This window comes from Malaclemys terrapin, chromosome 3 (genome assembly GCF_027887155.1).
Source record: "Malaclemys terrapin pileata isolate rMalTer1 chromosome 3, rMalTer1.hap1, whole genome shotgun sequence".
NCBI classification, from domain to species: domain Eukaryota; kingdom Metazoa; phylum Chordata; order Testudines; family Emydidae; genus Malaclemys; species Malaclemys terrapin.
The window spans coordinates 14,906,049-14,929,115 of NC_071507.1; the positions used below are offsets into that span (position 1 = coordinate 14,906,049).

At 43.7% G+C, this 23,067-nt stretch overlaps 1 protein-coding gene across 12 annotated transcripts in view; it reads left to right on the forward strand.

Annotated features, from left to right (window-relative positions):
• The window catches only part of EHBP1 (EH domain binding protein 1), a 332,067-nt gene that overhangs the window by 55,264 nt on the left and 253,736 nt on the right, over positions 1–23,067 (forward strand). For all 12 annotated transcript variants that reach the window (XM_054022444.1, XM_054022446.1, XM_054022451.1 and 9 more), the window contains exons 3-4: positions 55–112; positions 9,898–9,993. In XM_054022444.1, coding sequence (XP_053878419.1) covers positions 55–112; positions 9,898–9,993 — 154 coding nt within the window. The remainder of the gene's footprint in view (positions 1–54; positions 113–9,897; positions 9,994–23,067) is intronic.

The window sequence follows — 23,067 nt, forward strand, 5'->3', positions numbered from 1 at the left end:
TTTATTTAACGGGGTTACTGTAAATTTAAATTGTTTTTGTGTGTTCTTCAACAGGCAGCCAGATAAACTAGTGGTGGTTTGGACAAGAAGAAGCCGAAGGAAATCTTCTAAGGTTAGTTGACTGCTTAGTAATACCCAACTTCAGTAAAAAGTGCAGTTGGCTGTTTGATTTATTAAGACAAAAATGGATGTTTATTTTATTCTTACTGAATTTGGCCCTAAAATGCTTCCTCTCTTACCGCTGAGACTAATTTATAGAAACATTTATAGAAAAAACTCCAGTGTCATCTTAGGTATGTATGTAGCACCAAGTACACAGCATGCAGCTTAATAATAATTAACAATGATAAGTTATTAATTTCTAGATCTAATCAGAAAGAAGAATCACTCTTAAAAGTAACAAAAACAGAAGTCTTAAACGTAATAAAAACATTAATAAGGAAGCTGCCACCTTTGCAATAGGAGGATATAAAGTAGGAATAAGAGACTGTTTTTGCCACTATGCAGCCCTGGAAATCAGAAAGTTTCAAAGCAGATTCTTTCAGTTGGATATTGTATCTATAGACTGGGCCTCTGTTGGGAAATTACATTGACACTGAAATTGTCACAGGCATTACTAAACACTCCTGCTATTTCTTTGTGTATATTTTTATGTAGTAAATAATGTTTTCTAATCATGGGCTAAATCCTGTTCTCCCAGTTCCAAAAAACACTAACAAACAAATACACATGCGGGGGTAGCAAAACCCAAAAGTAGAACCACCACCTTGTTTGCACTACAAGAGGGCACCGGTAGTAGAGAGGGTTACTTCTACACTTATGGCAGCCTGTAGAATACAGACAACGCATGCCCAGCTAGCATAGGGTAGAAGTGTAGACGGTGAGGCATGGTTTAGGTTAGTCGAGTGTCATATGTGCCTGAACTCCCAGTGTATATAACCTACACATGGCCAAGCAGTGCCTTCCATGTCTATAGTGCTAATTTTAGCATCTTTCTGCCTCCCCACTTGCTGGTGGAGGTTTTCCTTGCTATGTATGTAGCTACACACCGCAGTGACAAGTGTGGACACAGCCTGCCTTTCTCTGGGGCATGTAGCTACATGCGTATTGCCTGTATTCTATGCGCTGCCATAAGTGTAGACGTAGTCATAATGAGAACTCTATACCCCCTTGTGTGCCATGGTGTGACACACTGCCCCAGCTTGCCAAAAATTCCTACAGAGAGAACAGGAAAATATGAATGGTTCAGGGACATGGAAATACAATGGCCAACGGGTCTGTGCGCTTCGCTGATTGAGTCACCCAAACCTCTACATGGCATGGGAGAAACACTGTGCTGTACCCAATACTCTGTTGCCAATAGTAGCTGCTGCTTGTACAAGTGCCCTAACATCTATTTGCTGATTCCTTTTCCGCCCAAACATTGCCTATTTTCCTTTTACTCAGGGCCGTCTTATGGGACAAGGTCCTGTCCATAATAGGAAATTTCTAAAATTAATCATTGGCTGTTGGATAATGATTTCAATTAAACAGCTCACCAAGCTATGGAATGGTGTTCTTTTTACTGTTACCCTCCCCTTAGCATCTCCATGCTTTCTACTGTTTGTCACACATACTTGTTGTGTCTTGTCTTAAACTAGGCTGTAGACTGTTCCAGATTTCCTTCTGTTTGTACAGTGCTTCGTACAATGAAGCCAGGATCCTGCTTGGGACTTTGGATATTACCACAGTACAAAAAAATAATATCCCCTATGCACATTCTAAATTTTGCTTTAGTTTCTGCATGGAAGTGTGACAAAAGATACTGTAGGACACTAAAGTAAAACTCACATGTTTTTAAACAAAAAATGTCTTGTTAGATGGTAGGGTGTTTAGGCACGATTGATTAGTTTGCTGGGTTAGAGATTATGTTCAAAGTCTTGTTTAGTGTACAAACAGATGCCATATCTGGAATTCAACAGGGCCAGATGCAGGGGTCTGCTCATGCATATGACATTGCAGGATTGGGGCCTTAGTTACTGAGGATTTTAATTTAATTCAGGAGACAAAATTGGTCTATCATTGGCCGTGGAGCATCAGTTTTCAGCCGACCTTGCATCCCCCTAAACTACAGAATTTTTAGACACGCCTGCTTGCTATGTCCAAAGTTTTGGTTATCCAGCATTATAGACAAACCTATCAATGTCAGCAGATAAAATAGTGGTTGATCTTCTTAAGACTAAGAATAGCCCTGTAGCAAATCATCAGAGGATGATTAAGGGGGCCTACACAGATATTTTTTTAAAGTGCCAAATGCCTGCAAGTACTGTACCTAGAATAAGACTTAACTTTTTTTTAAAGATTTTATAGCTGACATGATTTTGCTTCATTCGAGATGTTTGTCTCCTATAGATTAATAAAGATTCCTAAACTCTTAGTCATCCTGCCAGTAAAATACATTACTATACATGTTGTTTGTTCATCTAATTGCTTTCTTGGAAATGAGTCAAATCAAGACTTTTTATTTTATTTTACACAGACACTGTGCCCAAGAAGTACTTAAGCATTAATCATATTCCAAGTGTTCCTATATTTTTTTCATTTATTTGTGAGGCAGGGAAGAGACATCAGTTAAGTTTTCTCTGAGAAGAAATTTTTATTCCCAGGCAATCAATATAATAAAAATGTGAAAATGGGGAAGAAGTCAGAAGACCCACCTTCCACCCCTAACAAATGACTGCAGCCCACAAAAATTTAACTCCGACATAAAGATAACAATTGTGTAACTTGTCAACAGTGCATTTAACTAATGTAATATTAAGGTGTTGGTGCCATTTGCCCCAAATACATTCTTACTAAGGAAACTACAAATATTACTTCAGCTTTGAGAAAGAACGTGAGACCTCATCCACTGCCCTTTTTTTTTTATTTAATACCTTATTGGGAGATGAGTAAGTTAATAATTATTATGGAGGACTGGTAATGACTGCATAGCTAAGATTGCATAAAAATGTTAGGTTGTAACAGGTTTTGCTAAATGGTGCACCCAAATTACAATAGCCATATTGAAAACAACATGCTAACGGAGATCATTATCCAAAGGATGGTATGTATGATGGGTAGATATTATGCCAGCATGACATCATCTAATAGTTGTCAACTCTAATTCAAATTTAAATAATTTAGAGCCCTGTTTTGGAATTCCCTGCCCTTGGGCTAGTCTGAATTTAGATATAGTTACACAAACATGTCAAAACATAACTTGTTTGTGTAACTGGGCAATTCTGACTTGTGGGACTGGTATTTACAACACATGATGATAATCGAAAGCCTTGCTAAATTTGGCAGAATTCCTGAGCAAGTCTTAAAACCGGGCTGACCTTTTTCTTTCAGACCCTCCACCCCCCACAAAACACGTCAATTTGTTAGGCACAAATGTACCTTTGTCTTTCTTTACAATCAAGAACACATACCTTATTGCATCTTTCCAAGCCTACTTTGTGCAAACGTATGATTATATTACAAAATTTACATTATTCTAGGCAGAGCTATAAAGTTAAGGTTGCTGAACACTTTCCATTTTTTCGGTTGCTTATAATAATACAGTTCAATATAGTGTAATTTCTGTTTTTTTCAATATTTTTTTTTTTTCAAACTTAGGAAAAAACTATTTTGAAAGACAGTTATTTAGCTTGCAAAGTCAAGCACTCAAAAGCTAGGAAGAGCCAGAATTAAAGTTGCCTGTTCAAGCTCAATTCATCCCCTTTGTGTGCATGCATTGTGACACAGTCTTTAATTACATGATTACAAACTATTTTACTACAAGATCCCTCCTCATTAAAGTGCACAGGATGGACAGTGCTCAGGGAATGACAGTAGAAGGTGTGTACTGAATGAGACAGAGTACGCAGGAGAGGTTGGCCTCCTGGTTAAGGCAGTTGAATGCCATCTTGGAGATTGGGAGTCTATCCCTTCCTCTCCCGTATCATTTGTACATGAAGCTAGGCATGTCATATACACCAGTTTTTCACACGGGGCCACTAAATGTGTTCCTCATTTTCTGGGTACCCAACCTGAGATATCTGGAGCCTGATTTGCAGAAGTCCTAGGCACTTGCCGCTGCAACTGAAATCAGTGGGAGCTGTTCTTCGAGCATATAAAGTGCCATACAAATGTTAGTGCTCTGAAAAATCAGCTCATAGGTATCTCAGGTTGGGCACAAAATTTAGTGGACACTTTAAGTCATCTGTTTGGGATTCCTCTGGTGTGTGGAAGCCCTCGACAGGCACGCAGCTACCAAGCCAGCTCCTGTGCCTCCCTTCCCACAGTCCCTGGTTCAAGGGGCCATGTTTGGACCAGGAAGGCGAAATGGCTGGACTGTGCTGTACTCTAGCTATCCCCAGACAGTATATTGCTCGTATGGAACTGTTGCTAGCTGGAGCAAGTTAGAGCATGGCTCAGGCTGCTCTAAGCTGCAATGGTGCTGGAGTAGAGAATCAGGATGCTATAATTGGTTGCTGGATCTCCGCTTCTCTTTTTCTCCCTCTCCTGAGGTGCCCTGGAGAAGGGGAGCCCTTAGGTAAGAACAGCTCCCCTAAGCTGAGTCCGAGCCAGTCAGGCTCCTTCCCTGGCCTCCTTGGGCCTTCTACAGCCTGGCAGAGAAGTAAGCAATGGAGCAGCTAGTGCTGTTCTCTTCTCCCTCCTTTGCCGTGCATTAGGCAGCCAGCAAGGGGCTGCCGAGCCGCTGCAGCCGAGCAGGAAAAGCAGCTGCCCAGAGCATTGCTGGCTCACATTAGGGATGCTCTTGAGATGGCAGCAGAAGTGGTGAGAGACATTTGGGAAGAAGATGGAGTTGGCGCTGAACTAAACGCTTGCATTTAAACATTGCCGGGCATGGCTTGTGGAACATATTCTCAATTCATGATCAAATATAAATTTGCTCTCTCGTTTGCTATAATTAGAGTCTCAAAGGCCACAAGTTGGACACTACTGTTCTAAAAGTATCTGCTTTGAAGGAAAAAAGCAAAACTCCACTGATGAAGAGCTACCCAGTGGTGTTCAGTGACCTTATGTATGAGACCAGTATCCCTGCTTTTTCACCTTCTTAAAATCTGTTGTTGTTTTTTCCATTTGGCCTTATGAAGATTGATGTATCTAATGCACCCTAGGCAGAAATCGATCTGAAGGACTGTAATCTCCATCCTGTCTTGTATTACATTAGGACACGGCCAGTTGTTTTTGTTTCGGTTTGGGGTTTTTTTAAGTAAGAGATGTGTACTAGTTAAAATGCGGGGCAGGGTTCTAAATGCTACTGTGTCACAGCGAAGTGATGCTAGTGAATTTTTAGGTTGCGATTTTGGAAAGGTTTTTCCTTTTTCCTGTGGCCATCCTGATACCTGGCAAGGTTTCCAAGGGAGAAGGCCTGCCCCTAAGAAAGCTGGCAGGGTTCTTGTTCATTGCATCTGTCATGTTTGGTTTCAGGGAGAGTGGTGGTCACGGAAATAGCCAGGGTCCGGCACATTGAGGGTAATTGTCAGGGGAGCCAGTATAGTATATGGAGCACTCAAGTGGTGTGCTCTCATCCTCCTGTCTTGCTTAAGAACTGGGCTACTACATTTGGAGCCAGTTGGAGCTTCAGTCTTCTCTTTCATCTCCAGATACAGAGCATTGCAGCAAAGTAAGTGCATGTTACTTTTTCATCCTAGAGCTTGCAATGTTCCCCTGCCCCAGTCACTGGTAAATAAGAAATTAGCTTATTTTTGCCCACATGACCATTTGCTCAAATATTTCTCTTACCTGTTCTGCAAAACCAGTACATTCCTATGTGCTATATATGGAGTGTCTGTTTTGTGTTGATAATGATGAAATTATTAAGTAAGTGTTGAGACTTGCACAGACCTGTTATGGTCAAAACAGACGATTCCCTGTAACTACACCTCTACCCCGATATAACGCGACCCGATACAACACGGATTCGAATATAACGTGGTAAAGCAGTGCTCCGAGGGGACGGGGCTGCGCACTCCGGCGGATCAAAGCAAGTTCGATATAACACGGTTTCACCTATAATGCGGTAAGATTTTTTGGCTCCCGAGGACAGCGTTATATTGAGGTAGAAGTGTATATCTGAAATATGGACAACAGATCAGATATTTTCCAAGGGCAATCCACTAATTGAGCACATCATCTAGGCCCCCAGCAGGTTATGTAGGCATTCAATTGATAAATCTCTTACAGAGGAATATCTTAATTATCCCGGCCTATAAATTGCTAGTTTTCAAGCTGTCCTTAAAGAAGGCAAAAACCAAAACCCACCAAGCCTTACAGTCTGTGCTCAAACACTGCATCATTACGATGCATCCATTTGTGTATTTGTCACGATAATGCAATTTTGCAAAAATAAATGTATGTATAAAACAGGTAATTCCTACAATACGCATTATAAACGTAAATAATGAGAACAGTCATGAGAGACCTCCAAAGGCCAGGAGATCCTAAAATGCTTATCTGAACCTGTGGAGCCCACCACCAGTCTTTTCTCACACATTACAGTCCCCCACCCCAATTGTTCATCTGTCTACCAGTACAGTTTTCTAGGAGTGGGGTGATGTGAGGCATGTTGCCATTTCTAGCATCTTTGTGGCATATTTCACCAATCTTTCCCCTCCTCCCGGGTGTTTCTTCATTTAAAGTGCCCCGGGTGTTGCAGCGAGGGTGACCAGACCGCAAATGTGAAAAATCAGGCTGGGGGGTAATAAGAGCCTATGTAAGAAAAAGACCCAAAAATCGGGACTGTCCCTATAAAATTGGGACATCTGGTCACTCTAGTTGCAGCTTCTCCTCACTTCCTCTCTGTGGGGTTGGTGCTTTTTCCTCTGTACTCCTTCCTGAAAAGGTTACTGCTGCTAGTGAATGAGGCAGCCAACAATAGAGGTCGCTCTATACAGGCTGCTGCTCTCTCCCTAGCCTGAGGAGGCAGGTGGTGGTAGGAGGGATGATGAAGACAGGGAGTGAGGCAGCCAGTGGCAGTGTTTGTGTCCATCCAGGCTGCATTGGAGCCAGGGGAACAGAGAAGCAGTGAAAGATGTCGAAAGGGAAGGAGGCTGTGTAGGGGAGGAGGAAAAAGAGTCTGGAAGGCACAGGATAGTGGGAACTGTGGCCTGAGGTGATAATTGCAGAGGAAACATAATGTTCAGGTCTAGAGAGAGACAGCTGGTCAGGATCCAGAACATGGGGACAGTGACTAATATTGGGATTGTTGGCATGTTTACAGCGTGTAGGTGGAAAAATCTTGCCCATTTGCCAAAGCGAAGGCCTATGTTTTGGATGATTGATTAAAATATAGTCCGTATAGCTGTATGCCTACATGATGAGTCTGTAACAGTACAACCCCCCCTCCACCCCCAAAAGACCCCCTCAATATAGGGACACTTGGTCTGAGAAATAACATTATGTTGCATTACTCTTAATGATAATTTTAAGTGCTCAAAGTATTCTCTATTAACTAATAGGCCTCCCCCTATTTTGCACCCTTTGCTTTCTCCTGCACCAACCCAGGGGCTTAAATTTGAGGTTATCCTTGCCGGTCATATTGCCTGGGTGGTGCAGTCCTATATTCCAAAGCCAAATGGGCATATAACATCATCCAGCTAATAAGGGGATAGTTTTGCTTTAAAAGCTCATTAGGTAGGACTTTCAATCTCCCACTCTCTGTTGTTGATAACATGCATGTCAGGTAACAGTAATGCATGTTGATTTGTTTTAGGATTCTCCATTTTTTACTGTTTCACCAACTAGTCTAATGAGGAGAGGAGACTGGTAAATCCCCCTATACTCAGAATTCTGCTGCATCATAGAACACTTGTTTATGATTGTATGTACAAAATATTTTTACAGTATAAAAATGGGAGCAGTATTGCCAACCCCAAGGGTTCAAAAAAACATGGGTCAGGCCCAAAAAATCATGAGGTTGACTTAAAATTTATGGGATTTAAAAACAAACAAACATATTGGGTTCATTTTATTTGCCGTCTGGTTTCTCGGCCTTGAGGGTGCAGTTGGGACACATTTTCAAGCATGACTTTGCAACCATGAGGTTAAGAAACTTCCTTTTTTAAATGAAAGCTGAGATTTTCACCTAACCAGATACCTGCAGTACCTGGGGCTTTCAGAAAAACACCAAATATCACGAGACTTGGGATACAACTGTAAACATCAGCAACTCTGTAGGAGTGAATGAAAATAACAGGACAACAATAAGAATGTTATAAATATGTCTGCAAAGATAAATGGCTTTGGGCAGCATGGAAAACAAGCTGGATCCTACCAATGGCTCCCTGCAGGACTTTATTCTTAGATACTCCCTCCATCTCTTGACCTTCTCTCCCACACCCTACTAGAAGCTGCTGCCACTTCTCTTGTGGCTCCGCAGGGCAGGGAATCAACAGAGGGAATAGAGCCAGAAGGCAGATAGACTGCCTGTAGTAGTGGCAACTTAGTGGCCTCTGGTGGCCTAAAGGAACTATTACAGTTCCTTCTGATAACGAAGCTGAATGCGTGACGGGGCTGCCAAGTGTGTGACTATCATGTGAGATGAAGCACTGTTTATAATGCACAACAGTGGTGAATTAGTTTCCTTCTCCTACTAAATGAGGATGCTTTTCAATCACTATCTTTCCCACCAGGGTGTATTGAATTCTGTAGTTAAAATTGGCCATTGGGCAGCTGGCTAAATTTGAGGTGGGGTATCTGCGCTAAATTTTAACCCAGAAGAGACCTTTTAAAACTCTCTTGAAAATTGTAGTTTGCTGACATGGCCGACGGGACTGTGCCACCATAACAACAATTCATTGCTACAAAACCAATGTGTACTCTTAGGAACACCATCCTATCTCCAAATGTGTTATAACCAGGGTAGTTATACTTGAGTTTAATGTACCTGGGATCCAAGTTACATTAGCCTTATGCTAGTAATAGTGTTATAAAAATCATACACTGAAGTGCTGGATGTGGCAAAGGAACATATAACTAAAATGAACAATGGTTGATACCATAGAATTTAAAAACTCAGTTAATTTGATGCAAATAACAATCATTTATAATGTTCTCAAAATAAGAAAAACAGGTAGTTAGAAACAGCCATGCTACTCAGCCACCCCCTTATATTAGCATATATTCATTTATATTTCCATAGTTATCTAAAGTTTTCCTCCATACTAACTGAACCAGATTCTGAAATTCGCACTTCATGGTGTTCACTGTTTTAGTGGAAAGTATGCAGCTCCACAGGTTGGAATGATTTGCTCAGGTCTTTTAGAGTTAATCGCTTTTTACTTCATTTTATCCTGGTCACTTCACTTTTAGTTATAGGTACTTAAATGTTCATTCTTTATAGTTTTAAATGTTTCAGAGGCATTTAGTCTGTACTATAAATTGGTGCTTTATTTTTTTCAAATAAAACAAAAAGAAATCGGTTTTATTAAAATCTGAATATGGCTACTGAGCATGCACAATAGCTACTCTTAATTATTTGCTTTAAAGGAAAACATTCCATCGTCTGAAACATATGCCAAAGGTCCGTATACACCATTTTATGAACTTGTACCTGCAGGGTGCTCAATGTTCTGACCCTGATGTAGGCATTGTGCTTAATTGCTTTGCAAGCTCAGGACCAGAGCACTCAGCACTTGGCTAGAGTGAGCCTTGTGTGACTGCGTAACTCCCATCAATGGTGAGAGTTCCTTCTGTTCTCAGTGGTTTGTCTTACTGTGTTTAATAGAATCATAAATTTAGGAAAGCAGGGTTTTTTGGAGCTAATCATCAGTACACACGCATGCATGCACATGCTGACTTCCAGGGGAGTTGGAGCAGGCCTTTTATGACGGACTGACTCAATTATTGTTTCTTTTCTTCTTCTAGGCCCATAGCTGGCAACCTGGAATCAAAAATCCATACCGTGGTGTGGTGGTGTGGCCTGTTCCTGAAAACATTGAAATCACTGTGACACTTTTTAAGGTAGGTTTTTAATGTTTCATTTGAACTCATTTTATAAGGCATAAGATACTATTTCCTGAAAACTTACACACACAAACGCCTTCTGTCATGGGGCCTGATCCTGCAGTTCTTGTCAAGTCATTAGCTACATACCTACAAGTTCACAGTTTAAGTATGAGAGAGAATTAAGACCCCTTGCAAACACTTAGCCATGTTCTTAACTTACCAACACACTCAAATAGTCCCATTGAACTCCTCAGGGCTGCTTGCGTCTATAAAATTAAGTACATGCTTATGTGTTTTCAGAATGTCAGTCTAATTTTCCATACAACTGAAATACAGAGTAGTCAGTTTTGCCAAAAAACACTAAGTTGGTAGGAGTCAAAAGAATTTGTGTCTTGACTGTGGGCTGTATCATTGCAGTAATCGTTTTCCTCATTACATTTGTTCTGAAACAGAATCTATCTCCAAATATTACAGCATTTCAAGTATGTTATAAAAATGTCACAGTTCTTGTTTAATTGCTACCTTAGGAATTGCTGGAAAACAAAACTACATTGATGGGGAACATAAGAATAAGAGAGAGAATTTTAGGTCTGTGTGGTCTGATTAAAGAAATGCCATTTGTTCTAGTATTTCAAAATGGTTTTATTACAGTGAATCTGTGTTCTTACCAGTTTTTGTACATTTAGTCCCAATTCTTATTTACACTGAGGCCTCTATATGGTGCTTTTGGCAGCAGGACCAGCCCTCAATCAGATGGAGCCCCAGGAGAAGCATCTTTGGCGCCCCCCCCTCTGTTTGTTAAACTTTTGAATATCTTATTTTTTTATTGCATTTCATGACTTTGATGCATGATTTATCCCTATCATATCCCTGTCATATAAGATGGAAAATTTGCATGCTAGGATCTGTAAATCTGTATTTATTCATGCTATATATAAGCAAATAAAAAAAATCATTTCCTATAAGCTCATAGAAACTTTAATTTTGAGAATAACTGAAATGTACTAACATGAAGAAACTGAACGGTACACCAACATTGGGTGGACCAGTATTAAATAGTGTTACCGTCGGTGACAGCTTTAAAATTATTAACCCTAGTCCTTTAGTTCCAAAAGTCGCTTTTCTTGCCTTTGCCCTCGCAAACTGAAGCACAACATCAAGGAGGTCCAAAGACCGACCAGTGGCATTTTCAAGCCATTTTGACCATCGTTGATCGAAGATATGTTTTAATGAGCCTGAGCTTCAAAAAGCTGCGCTCACCATCCACAGTTGTGACTGGCAGTGTGAGCAGAATCCTCAAAGCTATAGACGCATTAGGAAAAGTGTCCTTCAGCTCTACATCATGAATGTATTGTAGAACTTGGAGTGGAGAGTGCTTCCTCTGTTGCAAAACGTGATGGATGTTGTCCAATTCGACATAGATGTCTTTTATCATTGATGTCTGAACAGTCCCCATGTGTCAGCGTCCAGTGCAAGTCCATCTAATTGCTCAAGAGTGTCTTCCTGTCCACCAGCAGCTTACTACGATCATACAAAAACCCCAGGTCTTTCCGTGGTGCTTCATTCGTCCAAACTTTTTTTCAATGGACACTTGAGCAGTGTCAATGAGCGAGCAAAAAGTAGTCTCAATTGAATTTTCTTCCAATCTTTCCATCATCTCATCTCTGGCCTCGTAACCAAACTGTCCCTTCTTCCAATGAATACGAGTTTCCTTGAAGATGGGTTCAACTCCTAAGTCCCCCCCGCTTTTTTTTTTTTTTTTTTTTTTTTTTTTTTACTTACAGCAATGATGGCATCTTCAAATCCATTCTCTCTGTAGGCCACAATGAAATCAAGGCAGCTTCTCATTAAAATAGTAGTGTTTGCGATGTCCATTGACTGAGTTTCTAATGCAGTGCTTAAGGTGTTTACTTGGAATAGGATATTGTGCCAAATCATAATTTAGATCAGAAGTTTGAAGTCAGTGATCTGTTTTGCCAGGCTTTGAACCTCGTGTCGGATTCCGGCCTCAGCTTTACTTGACTTCACCAGTTCCATCAGGGCATTGTAAATCTCAGTCACTTGGTACCTCACTGGCCTAATGCTGTCAGTGTGGCTCTGCCAGTGAGTGTCACTTAGTGGCTTCATGGTCAGATTTGTAGAATTGTCCATGAGGATCTTCCACCTGATAGTTTATGCTGAAAACAGGACATATATCCTTTGCAGTACTTTGAAGAGAGATACTGAATCTAAAGAAGATGACGCTGCATCTGACACAACCAGGTTGAGGGAATGGCAGTCACAAGGCAGGAATAAAGCTCTTGGATTCAGCGCAAGGATCCTTGCATGGATGCCACTGTTTCTTCCCTTCGTGTTCACACCATTGTTGTAGCCTTGGCTGCAGCAATCCTGAAGGTTTATTTTATTCTCATTCAAAACATTCATAAACAGTTCTGTTAGACCTTTTCCAGTAGGGTCATCCACAGACCGGAAACAGAGAGTATGTCTTTATTTGGATACAGCCATCCTCGTCGTCGTCAAATCTTACTGTAAATGACATCTTTTTCACTGTGCCTAATGTTAGGAGTGCAGTCTGTTATTACAGCGCAGTACTTCGCTTTGCCAAGCTGTATCAATAGGTTATCAAGCACCTCCCTTGCCATAAGGTCAGTCATTTCATTTTGAATTGTTTTGCTGCAGAAATGGTCCATAGCTTCTTTACGAACTACTCGATGTAGGTGCTCATGCATGACCTCATCGTATTTCCCAAGGATCTCTACCAAACCCAGGTAATTACCGTTATGTTCAGTGAACAACTTATCCAAGGAGCCCCAGAGAGCCAAATTATTTTTGCAAGGAAGAGGGTAATTGAGGTCAGATGCTCGAGCACATTCCTGCAATGCTGGATTTCTACATTAATAATGTGCTGGTTTTCTGCATCTGTGCATTTATTCTGCTTGAGTCTGGACTCGACCTCCATCCATTTGGAGTGGGCTGTAAAATGGCTGGGCGACTTTTCATTTTGCTTCAGAGCATCAGCTAAGTTATGCCAGTAATTGTACCCGGATAATGCAAGCAACGATTTGGCATTCTTGTCAAATATTTTGCAACAAAAACAGAACACTTTGTCAGTTGATTATGAGTAAACTAGCCAACGCCAATTCAGTTTCTCGAGCACTCTTTCACAGTGCGACTTTGAGAAGAGTGGCATCTGCTCATTTACTAGAAATGTCATATCCTCGATTTTGCGCAGCCCATTCAAAATTGTTGGTTCAATATCGTCAGAGTTTAGGATTGCCAGCCATAAAGCAGGATCTGATGTAGCAATTTGTGGTGTGCAGTTTTTCTCACTGCTGTTTGTCATCATGCGAAACGGATTCTTCTTTATCGTTTCTCTCCTTTTCATGTAAACTAGATTTTTCTTTGTCATTACTCTTCTTTTATGTGAGCCACATTCTTCTTTATCATCAGTTTCCTTTACACCACCAGGAAAATTGGACAATTCTCCATTATTTTCCTCACATTTCCATTCCTTATCTTCAGGTAAATCTGTTAATTCCTTAATAATAGGACTTCCATCATTTATGCTTTGCACCTCAATTTCTTCTGCACTGGGAGGATCGCTACTGCCTAAAGCCCGGTCTATGTTGTCCTGTTTCAGATATTTTCCCATCAAATTTGCTCTTTGCTGCAAACTAGATTGCAGTTGAGCTTTTCACTTCGTATACTGAGCTGCTGAAGGCTATTTTCTGGGGCATCTTTTATGTTCTACAGGGGAAGAGACCGTACTAGGGAGAGCAAAAGTCTATGTTCCTCAGTCTTAGAAAGTCATCGAACATGTGTTCAGCATGGCAAAAGAAGTAACAGTATTCTTTTATATTGTTGCTTAGATACGGGTTTGATGGATATCTCTGGCATCTCATTAAGTATGTTCTTTATTAGTCATTACTTACACTCTTAAACACACAAGTACACTTTCACAATTCCACAATAAAACAAGGTTTACAATATCGCAGCTGGGCTCTCACTTCACTTCGTTCTTATATCTCACTGACTAACTGGTAACACCCTGCCCCTTGTATACCCATGAGGGCATGACTGACAACATTCTAGGAGGTTCAAGGAAAATGTAATTCCCAGAAAGTCTGGAAGGTTCCATAAAATTCTACAAAGGTCCAGAACATTCTAGGAGGTTAGTGAAATGTTTTACTTCAAATATTCTATTAACAACAAAAACAGCACTCCAAGCCCGGCACCCCCCAAGCCTGGCACCCCAGGTGGTCGCCTGGTTCGCCTGCCCTTAAATCTGGCCCTGTCTGGCAGTGTAAAGTCATCTTAAAGTGAGTGTAAATAACAGTTATACCCATTTCAATGCCCTTCTGCACTGCCAGAATACTAATAGTATAAGTGAGAATCACGACTTTTAAACTTCAGATATATTGACTTGATCCCTGTTACTTGACTTCTTTTTTTTTTTTTTTTATCAGTAAGCAAATATAATTAAACCTTGTCCTATGCCTAAAAGCGCTAAACATAAATTTTATGCCAAAGAAAACAGCACCCTTACTACAGGGACAGTGTAATCCTGGTCTCACCTGCCAGGAAGGAGAGGGCATAGTCTAGGGTTACCATATGTCCGGATTTTCCCGGACATGTCCGGCTTTTTGGTCCTCAAATCCCCATCCAGGAGGAATTTCCAAAAAGCAGGACATGTCCGGGAAAATAGGGAGGCATGGTAAGGGGACCGCCTCCTCCCCGGGCTCCAACTTTCCGGGGCCAGGCGGCGGCTGTTCCTTCTCCCCACCTGGGCAGTCGGACTCGGGAGCAGCCGCTGCTGCAGCTCCCACTGCCGCGGGGGGAAGCGGCCAAGCATGTGGCGCTCCGTGGCTGCGGCTCTGGCGCCCGGGGCGTGAACCCCCTGAGCCCGGGCCTGCTGCGGGGACCCAGCTGGTGCAATCCCACGGGTGGCCCTGGAGTGGGGGGCAGCAGTCTCCAGTCCCTTCCCCCCATTCCCGCTCGGGTCCCTCAGGGGAACGAACGGGGCTGCCAATGCCTCCATCCCGGTGCCACCCGCAGCCAGCCCAGACACGACTGGCCAGGGGCTGGACGCAGTGGGCGCGCTGCTGGGTCCCCGCAACAGGCCCGGGCTCGGGGGGTTCGGGCCCGGGCGCCAGAGCCACAGCCGCCGAGCTTGGCCATCGGCCACTTCCTCCCCCGCGGCAGTGGGAGCTGCAGCAGCGGCTGCTCCCGAGTCCAGCTGCCCAGGTGGGGAGAAGGAACAGCCGCCGCCTGCCCTCCTACTCTCCTTCCAGGTACTCATCCCGGCCCCATGCTCCCCCTGTGTCTCCGGGGCCTCCCTCTGCCACAGTTTTTTTTTTTTTTTTTTTTTTGCTCTGGTCACCCTGGAGGCGGAGTTGGGGCGGGGACTTTGGGGGAAGGGGTGGAGTTGGGGGTGGGGCCAAGGGTGGAGTTGGGGCGGGGGCCCCTTGGAGTGTCCTCTTTTTGCAGGACTGAAATATGGTAACCCTAACATAGTCATTCTCCTCCTCCTTCTCCCCGTCCCTCGCCTTCCTCCAATAGTTTCACAATTGTGGTCTGGGGGCAAGGGCTGCTTTTTTCCTAAGAACTCATGAAGAAAGTGACTTTTAAACTTTGATGTGTTTTTGGCCTGTCTCGGTTAGCATTGTAGCACTAAAAATCAACTGATCCATTTTTAAAGCCGTTTTAGTTTAACTCTCCATACTTTTCATTTCTCTCTGGCCCCACCCCCAAAAAGAAAACTACATGTGGGTTAAAAAATTTGTATCCGATAAACACCATAAAATATGTTTTAAAACAGATAAGGTACAGGCCCCTGAAAATGGGGGGAAAAATCTTTAATCTCTTCTGTAGTAGAAAAAGAACAACTTAGGTAAGTAGTAGTGCTGTATGCTGTCATGTGGGAGTTTTGCGTTTGATTCCCAGTCTCTCTTACTCTGGGCTAGGATGGTGAGGAAGTGCTGCAGACACATCACACTTACCCCTTGGGTTGGCTGGCTGGTGGAGAAGTGAAAAAGGAAGTGCCTAATGTCACACAGTAACAATCCTTCTGGGCAGTTAAAGAGTGGATTAATTGATTTGGAAGACAGTCATATTTATATCTGGTCCTTAACCAGAAGGATGGAGGCTATAACACTTAAAGTCCTAAGGGTCAAAAAACTGTTGGCTGTCTTAACAGCTCTTTAGTGGAAGTGAAAGATCCACTAAAAAGAACTCAGTGTGAAGGGAGAGTCTGCTATAGATTTAATACTTGGCATGAGTATATTCAGTGTGGCCCTGTCTTATAACAAACAGCAATTGTTTGTGTTGATTAAAGTATTAAGATCACAGGCAAGCTGCTGGCTTTATATCCATGTTGGCAAAGTGTATTGACTGAGCATGTTGCTCTTACGAGCTTTGTAAGAATCAGAGATAATGTACTAACACAGTGCTGCTGTTTGTTAAGCAGTGATCTGAAACAGTAGTGTAGGAATAGAACAGACTCCAAAATAGACAGCCATGTGTTTTGGGAAATGATATGTAGGTTAGTGGCTCTGAATTTGAAGTGGCTGTTGAAATGTGTTACTGGTAGGATTAGAAGATAAGTCTAGGCTTCAAGTACTGATGAGAATGTTAAGAATATCCTCTTCAGTAGTCACCAGTGTATACTTGAGAACTTACACCTAAAGTGTATGTGATTAGTCAAGAGACATGATATTTTGTTGTCTAAAAGTCCCTATTTTGTGCTATTCGCTTGTTTCCTACATTATATTTGTATTTCACACACATGCACAGCTGTGTACTGAAGAAGCGATACCTCCTCCTGCCCACTCCCATTTCAAAAGATCCTCATCAAATTGATTTTTGGATTGATCATGAAGCTTTATCATGCTCTGAGTCGTTTAAGGGAAGCATGATACTGAAATATAAATTCATCAACCTTTCTCAACTTTCTCAACATCCTGTCCTGCTAGCTAATTTAAATAAAAAGTTTTCCGTTCTATAAGATTGTCGTCTTTCTTTAGCATACTCTACAGTTCTATCTCAGTTATGTTTTGAAATTGTCAACCAAAATGGGAAGAAAGAAGTATTATGAAATGATAAATCAATTTTGTTTACTTTTGTGATTTGTAATGCTTTCATAGAACCGGAAATGCTTCTTGGCTTATGTTTTTATCATATTTCTATGGTTGCACCTTAGAAGTTATTTTTTAAGGTCACTATGTAATACAGGTTTAACTTATTTTAAATCACTTGCATATATATTCAGTGTCATGTAAGTCACATGCGGAAAGGCTATGTGAATATACGATTTGTGAAGAACCGTGAGGGTTTAAGCCACAGTATCATTATTCCTAGGCTTAAGAACCAAAATAATACTTTAGTGGAAAAACTACTCTTTCTGGTTAGGAATAGACTTCATTCCGATCACGGTGGTAATTTTTTCTTTTTTTAGTCATCAGTGCATATGGTTTATCTTACAGATATAGGGTCTCAGGCCTTGTCTAAACTACCAAGTTTTGTCACCAAAAATTGCCTTTTGGCGACAAAACAGCAAGAGCGTACACACTACAATGGGACTTTTGTCGCGAAAAACGCCCAGTTTTGGCGATTAAAAAACTTCCACCCCTATGAGAGACTTTTGTCTTTTTCCCTCCCTTTATTGTCGACAAAGAGCCAGTGTAGACACTGCTGATTGTTTTGTCGACAGGACTGGCTTCCGCCAGCATCCCACCATGCCTGCCCTGCTCTGCTCAGTGTTTTGATCTCTGCTGCCCTGCAGGCATGTGCCCCTCCCCTCTCAAAGCTCCAGGAAGTATCCGTGTGCTGCTCCATTTGGGGAGCAAACAAAGAGCAAATCATTGGAATGTTCCTGTTCTGCCCGGCACTAGGAACACAGCAGCAGGCAGACTGCTGGGCTGCTTTGCCATTCCTCTGCACGGAGAGCTCACAGAGCTACTCCTGATGCTGCTCTTGGCAGCGGAGGGGGCTGTGGGAGAACTTGGGAGAGAATCCCCAGATGCGCAGCGCTCAGCTCTTCCTTCCCACAACAGTGCGCTGTGGGAAACATACCCATGGCGCGTTGCTCACCCTGTCGGTGATGGTGTCCCCAATGTGGACATGATCTGTCGACAGAGGGAGCAAGTGTGAACACCCTTTGGCGATTTTTGTTTTGTCGACTTCTGGGTGTCGACATAAGTTTTGTCAGCAAAACTTGGTAGTGTAGACAAGCCCTTAGAAAGGGAAAAGATTGCCAGTTCCTCTTTTTTTTTTTGCTCTCCATCCACAAATTATTTTTTTAGAATTGTTAAAGGGCAACCATCTGAGCACAGAAGTTTTAAATAACACGAGTAACTAAGATCAAAAAATCTGAAGGGAAGATTTTTCAAAGGCAGAAGTGTTATTAGACACTTACCTTCCCTCTGTGTCTTTGAAAATCTTCCTGCAGACAACCCAGAGTACAGCTCTTAACAGATGAATTTTACACTTTGATTCAAGTGCTACCATCTGATTTCACAGGCCAAACACTTACAAGCAGTTTCTACCCAGCTCACTGGAAGGGAGGCTTTAGTATAAGGTGATCATGTTACAATGTAGTAGCGGATGGTGTGCGCTCGGAGTGGGTGTAAGGTGGCCTACATTAGACTTAAGCTTGGTTTAAAAACACTGAATTGGGAGCTATTTTAGAGCTCTACGTTTGTATTTTAAATGTAAGATGGTACAGTAAGTTGCAGTCAGTTACAAGCTTCTGAAGTCAGGAGGAGAAGTGTGAAGTAGCCTCATGGCAAAGACAGCAGGACAAGTGTGAATGACTGTGTGGGTAATCTATAGCTGTTGGCTGCTGAAGCTAAAGCCTATAAAGTTAATTTTTAAAATGGGACAATGCTGGGGGTTAATGTTGCTCTCACCATCTCCGTTCCCTTTTGCCCTCTCCACTACATGTATTGGGCACAAGGGTTCTCTGTTTTTATTAGGCAGTGCACCAGCTAAAAATAGTGCAGGCATCTGGGAACTCAATGCTTAATCAAAAAGCAGTATCCCTCTCATTTAAGTCTTTTAAATTCTTCATAGGCCATTTTCTCCTTAGCAGAAAGACTCAATTTGCTGATGAAAATATGGCTTTAGATAAACAGTGCCCCAAGCAAGAGACTAATCCATGTTCGCAAAGCCCTCTCTTCCTCGTACGCTTTGTACACCCTATGATGTACAGTTGTGTTTATCTATAAATTTGAGAGAAACATGTACCTTCTGAGCCTGCTCCCATAATGGAATAGTCCACTTAACTGGTTTAATTTTTTTTGGTTTAAATTCCTCTCTCTCCTATCCTTGAGAGTGGAAATTATGGTGATGCCAGTAGCCCGTATTAACTATATATAGTATGTTGAAACCATTCTTTAGGCTGATATACAGTGTTGCACAGAATAATGGAATTATGGCAAGGACACCATGAAGCTACAGTATTTTTGGCACCTCCCATCTCTTCACTGTAAATAATCCTAGTAGGTGTGCTTCAGCAGCACCCAGAAAGGTTTATAATGGGAGAAAGCTTCACTTAGGCCTTGTCTACACTACGAGAGTAGTTCGATTTTACTTAAATCGAATTTTTGGAATCGATATTGCAAAGTCGAACGTGTGTGTCCACACTAAGGACAGTAATTCGACTTTGTGAGTCCACACTAACGGGGAAAGCGTCGACATTGGAAGTGGTGCACTGTGGTCAGCTATCCCACAGTTCCCGGAGTCCCCGCTGCCCATTGGAATTCTGGGTGGAGCCGCAAATGCCTTCTGGGTAAAAAAAAGGTGTCCAGGGTGCTTTTGGGTAACTGTCGTCATCCGTCCATCACTCCCGCCCTCCCTCCCTGAAAGCGCCGGCGGGAAATCAGTTCGCGCACTTTTCTAGTCAGTGACAGCGCGGACGCCACAGCACTGCGAGCATGGAGCCTGCTGCAACCATCACTGCAGTTGTGGCCGCTCTCAACGCCTCGCAACTTATCATACACCTTTCCCTGAGGCAGATGCAGAAAAGTCAGGCGAGGAGGCTACGTCAACGCGGTGATGGCCTGAAGTCTGAGAGTAGCACAGACCTCTCAGAAAGCAGGGGACCCAGCGCCGAGAACATCACGGTGGCAATGGGTCATGTTGATGCCGTCGAAAGGAGATTCTGGGCACGGGAAACAAGCACTGAGTGGTGGGACCGCATAGTGCTGCAGGTCTGGGATGAATCCCAGTGGCTGCGAAACTTTCGCATGCGGAAGGGAACTTTCCTGGAACTTTGTGAGTTGCTGTCCCCTGCCCTGAAGCGCAATGACACCCGGATGCGAGCAGCCCTGACTGTCCAGAAGCGAGTGGCCATAGCCCTGTGGAAGCTTGCAACGCCAGACAGCTACCGGTCAGTCGCGAACCAGTTTGGGGTGGGCAAATCTACCGTGGGGGTTGTTGTGATGCAAGTAGCCAAGGCAATCGTTGATGTACTGCTGCCAAAGGTAGTCACCCTGGGAAACGTGGAGGCGATCATAGATGGCTTCGCAGCGATGGGATTCCCAAACTGCAGTGGGGCCATAGATGGAACTCACATCCCTATCCTGGCACCGGAACACCAGGCCAGCCAGTACATTAACAGAAAGGGCTACTTTTCCATGGTGCTGCAAGCACTGGTGGACCACAGGGGACGTTTTACCAACATCTACGTGGGATGGCCGGGCAAGGTTCATGACGCTCGTGTTTTCAGGAACTCTGGTCTGTTTAGACGGCTGCAGCAAGGTATTTACTTCCCGGACCACAAAATAACTCTTGGGGATGTGGAGATGCCTATAGTCATCCTCGGGGACCCAGCCTACCCGCTAATGCCCTGGCTCATGAAGCCCTATACTGGCGCCCTGGACACTGAAAAAGAACTCTTCAACTACCGGCTGAGCAAGTGCAGAATGGTGGTGGAGTGTGCTTTTGGCCGTCTCAAGGGGAGATGGAGAAGCTTACTGACTCGCTGTGATCTCAGCGAAACCAATATCCCCATTGTTATTGCAGCTTGCTGTGTGCTCCACAATCTCTGTGAGAGCAAGGGGGAGACCTTTATGGCGGGGTGGGAGGTTGAGGAAAATAGCCTGGCTGCTGATTACTCACAGCCAGACAGCCGGGCGATTAGAAGAGACCAGCGGGAAGCGCTGTGCATCCGGGAGGCTTTGAAAGCAAAGTTCCTGAGTGAGCAGGGTAACCTGTGACTTTAAAGTTTTGTGTATTGAGAAGCTAAACCTGCCCCCATTTCTTTGCCCAGTTAATGTTGACTATCCTATCCAGTTACATACCCCCTTCACCCCACTTCCAACACACGTTTCAAAATAAAAATAGTTCTACTTTGTTAAAGCACACCGTTTTCTTTAATACTGTATTCGCGGGAATTTTTTAAAACTGGGACGCAGACTGTGGTGCGGAGCGGGTGTACTGTAGTGGCGCGAATGCAGCTTCTAAACTCAAGGATTGACAGGCTCCGCTGCGGTGGGATGGTTGTTTCAACGGAGCCTGTCACCCCTCCTGATAGGGACTGTGTGTATGGGGGGGTCTATGTGACTTTGTGGCAGGGGGAGGACGGTTACAGATCCCCTGCTGTGTGGCTCTGTGATCCTGCCTAAGGACCGCCGCTTAAGATCTGTAACTGCCCTCCCCTGCCACAAAGTCACAGAGCAACCCACCCCCCACCACATAACATGAAAACAACCTCCCAGACTAACCAGGGTAACTAGTCACTGCATCACTGCACTATGTATGTGCCCTGCTGCTGTGCCTGCCCCCGACTATATACCCTGCCAAAGGTGACTGTCCTGTCGAATTACCAACCCCCTATCCCCCCCTCCTGCAAAAGAACATGATGGAAACAGTAGTTAACAGAAACGTATTTTTTATTATCAACCAAACATGGAACTGGGAAAGTGAAACTTGGACGGGGGCTTGTGTCAGGCGGGAAGGAAAGAACTTGTCAAATTTTGGGGAATGAGAGCCTTCTGCTGCTCGAGCTCTCTGCAGGGGTGGAGTGAGAGTTAGCAGGGACTCTGCCGCCTCTCCTTCTGTGCACTTTGGGTGAGGGGAGTATGGGACTTGGTGGCGGGGGAGGGCGGTTAGAGATGGACTGCAGCGGGGCTCTGTCCTCCTGCCTCCGTTCCTGCAGAACATCCACAAGGCGCCGGAGCGTGTCCGTTTGCTCCCTCATTAGTCCAAGCAGGGTTTGAGTCGCCTGCTGGTCTTCCTGACGCCACCTCTCCTCCCGATCCATGTTGGCTTGGTGCATTCGGGTCAAGTTCTCCCGCCACTGGGTCTGCTGTGCTGCCTGGGCTCTGGAGCAGGCTATAAGCTCCGAGAACATGTCCTCCCGTGTCCTCTTCTTCTTATGCCTAATCCGCGCTAGCCTCTGGGAGTGTGATGACAGGCTAGGTTGTGAGACAGTCGCAGATGGGGCTGTGGGAATGGGAAAAAGGGAGTGAATTCCTCAGAAAGATAAATGTAGTTGTGAACAAAGAACATAGTCTTTCTCTGTTAACAAGACCATGCACAGCACCTCTCACATGCGCACTCAGCACAAGGTCGAATTCTCGGCCTTCGCATTCAGTGCCTGGGGTCTTCTACAGCACATTTGAGAAGCCTCTCAGGAGAACGGAATTTCTGTTGCAGGCAGACATGGTAAGCCGTAGACTTGTGGCAGCTTAAAACTTTAATATTAGCAATGGCCTCATTTCACATTGAAATCAATGTCGGTCCCTGCTGCCAGCAATTCGGCAAGCAGGAAGTCTGCTCCTGTCCCACACCCTCGCGGCTGTCCCCGGGAACGATCCCTTTCGGCTGCCCCTCTCCCGCCTCCACCGCGTGGCTGCAAACCAGCGGTTACAGTTCTGTAAAGGAACGGCAAAGCAGTCCCAACACTAACATTCCCCTACCTCATTCAAAGCAGGTCATCATGAGCGACATCACCCTCATGAGGATCTCTGACAGCGAGAAAGAGAGAATGCTCCGGGAAAGCCTGCAAAGACCAGGGCCGTATGCCGCCATGCTGTGCAGAGCAATGATTCCAGAGTACTTGATAGTCTCGTGGCGTGGCAACGTGTC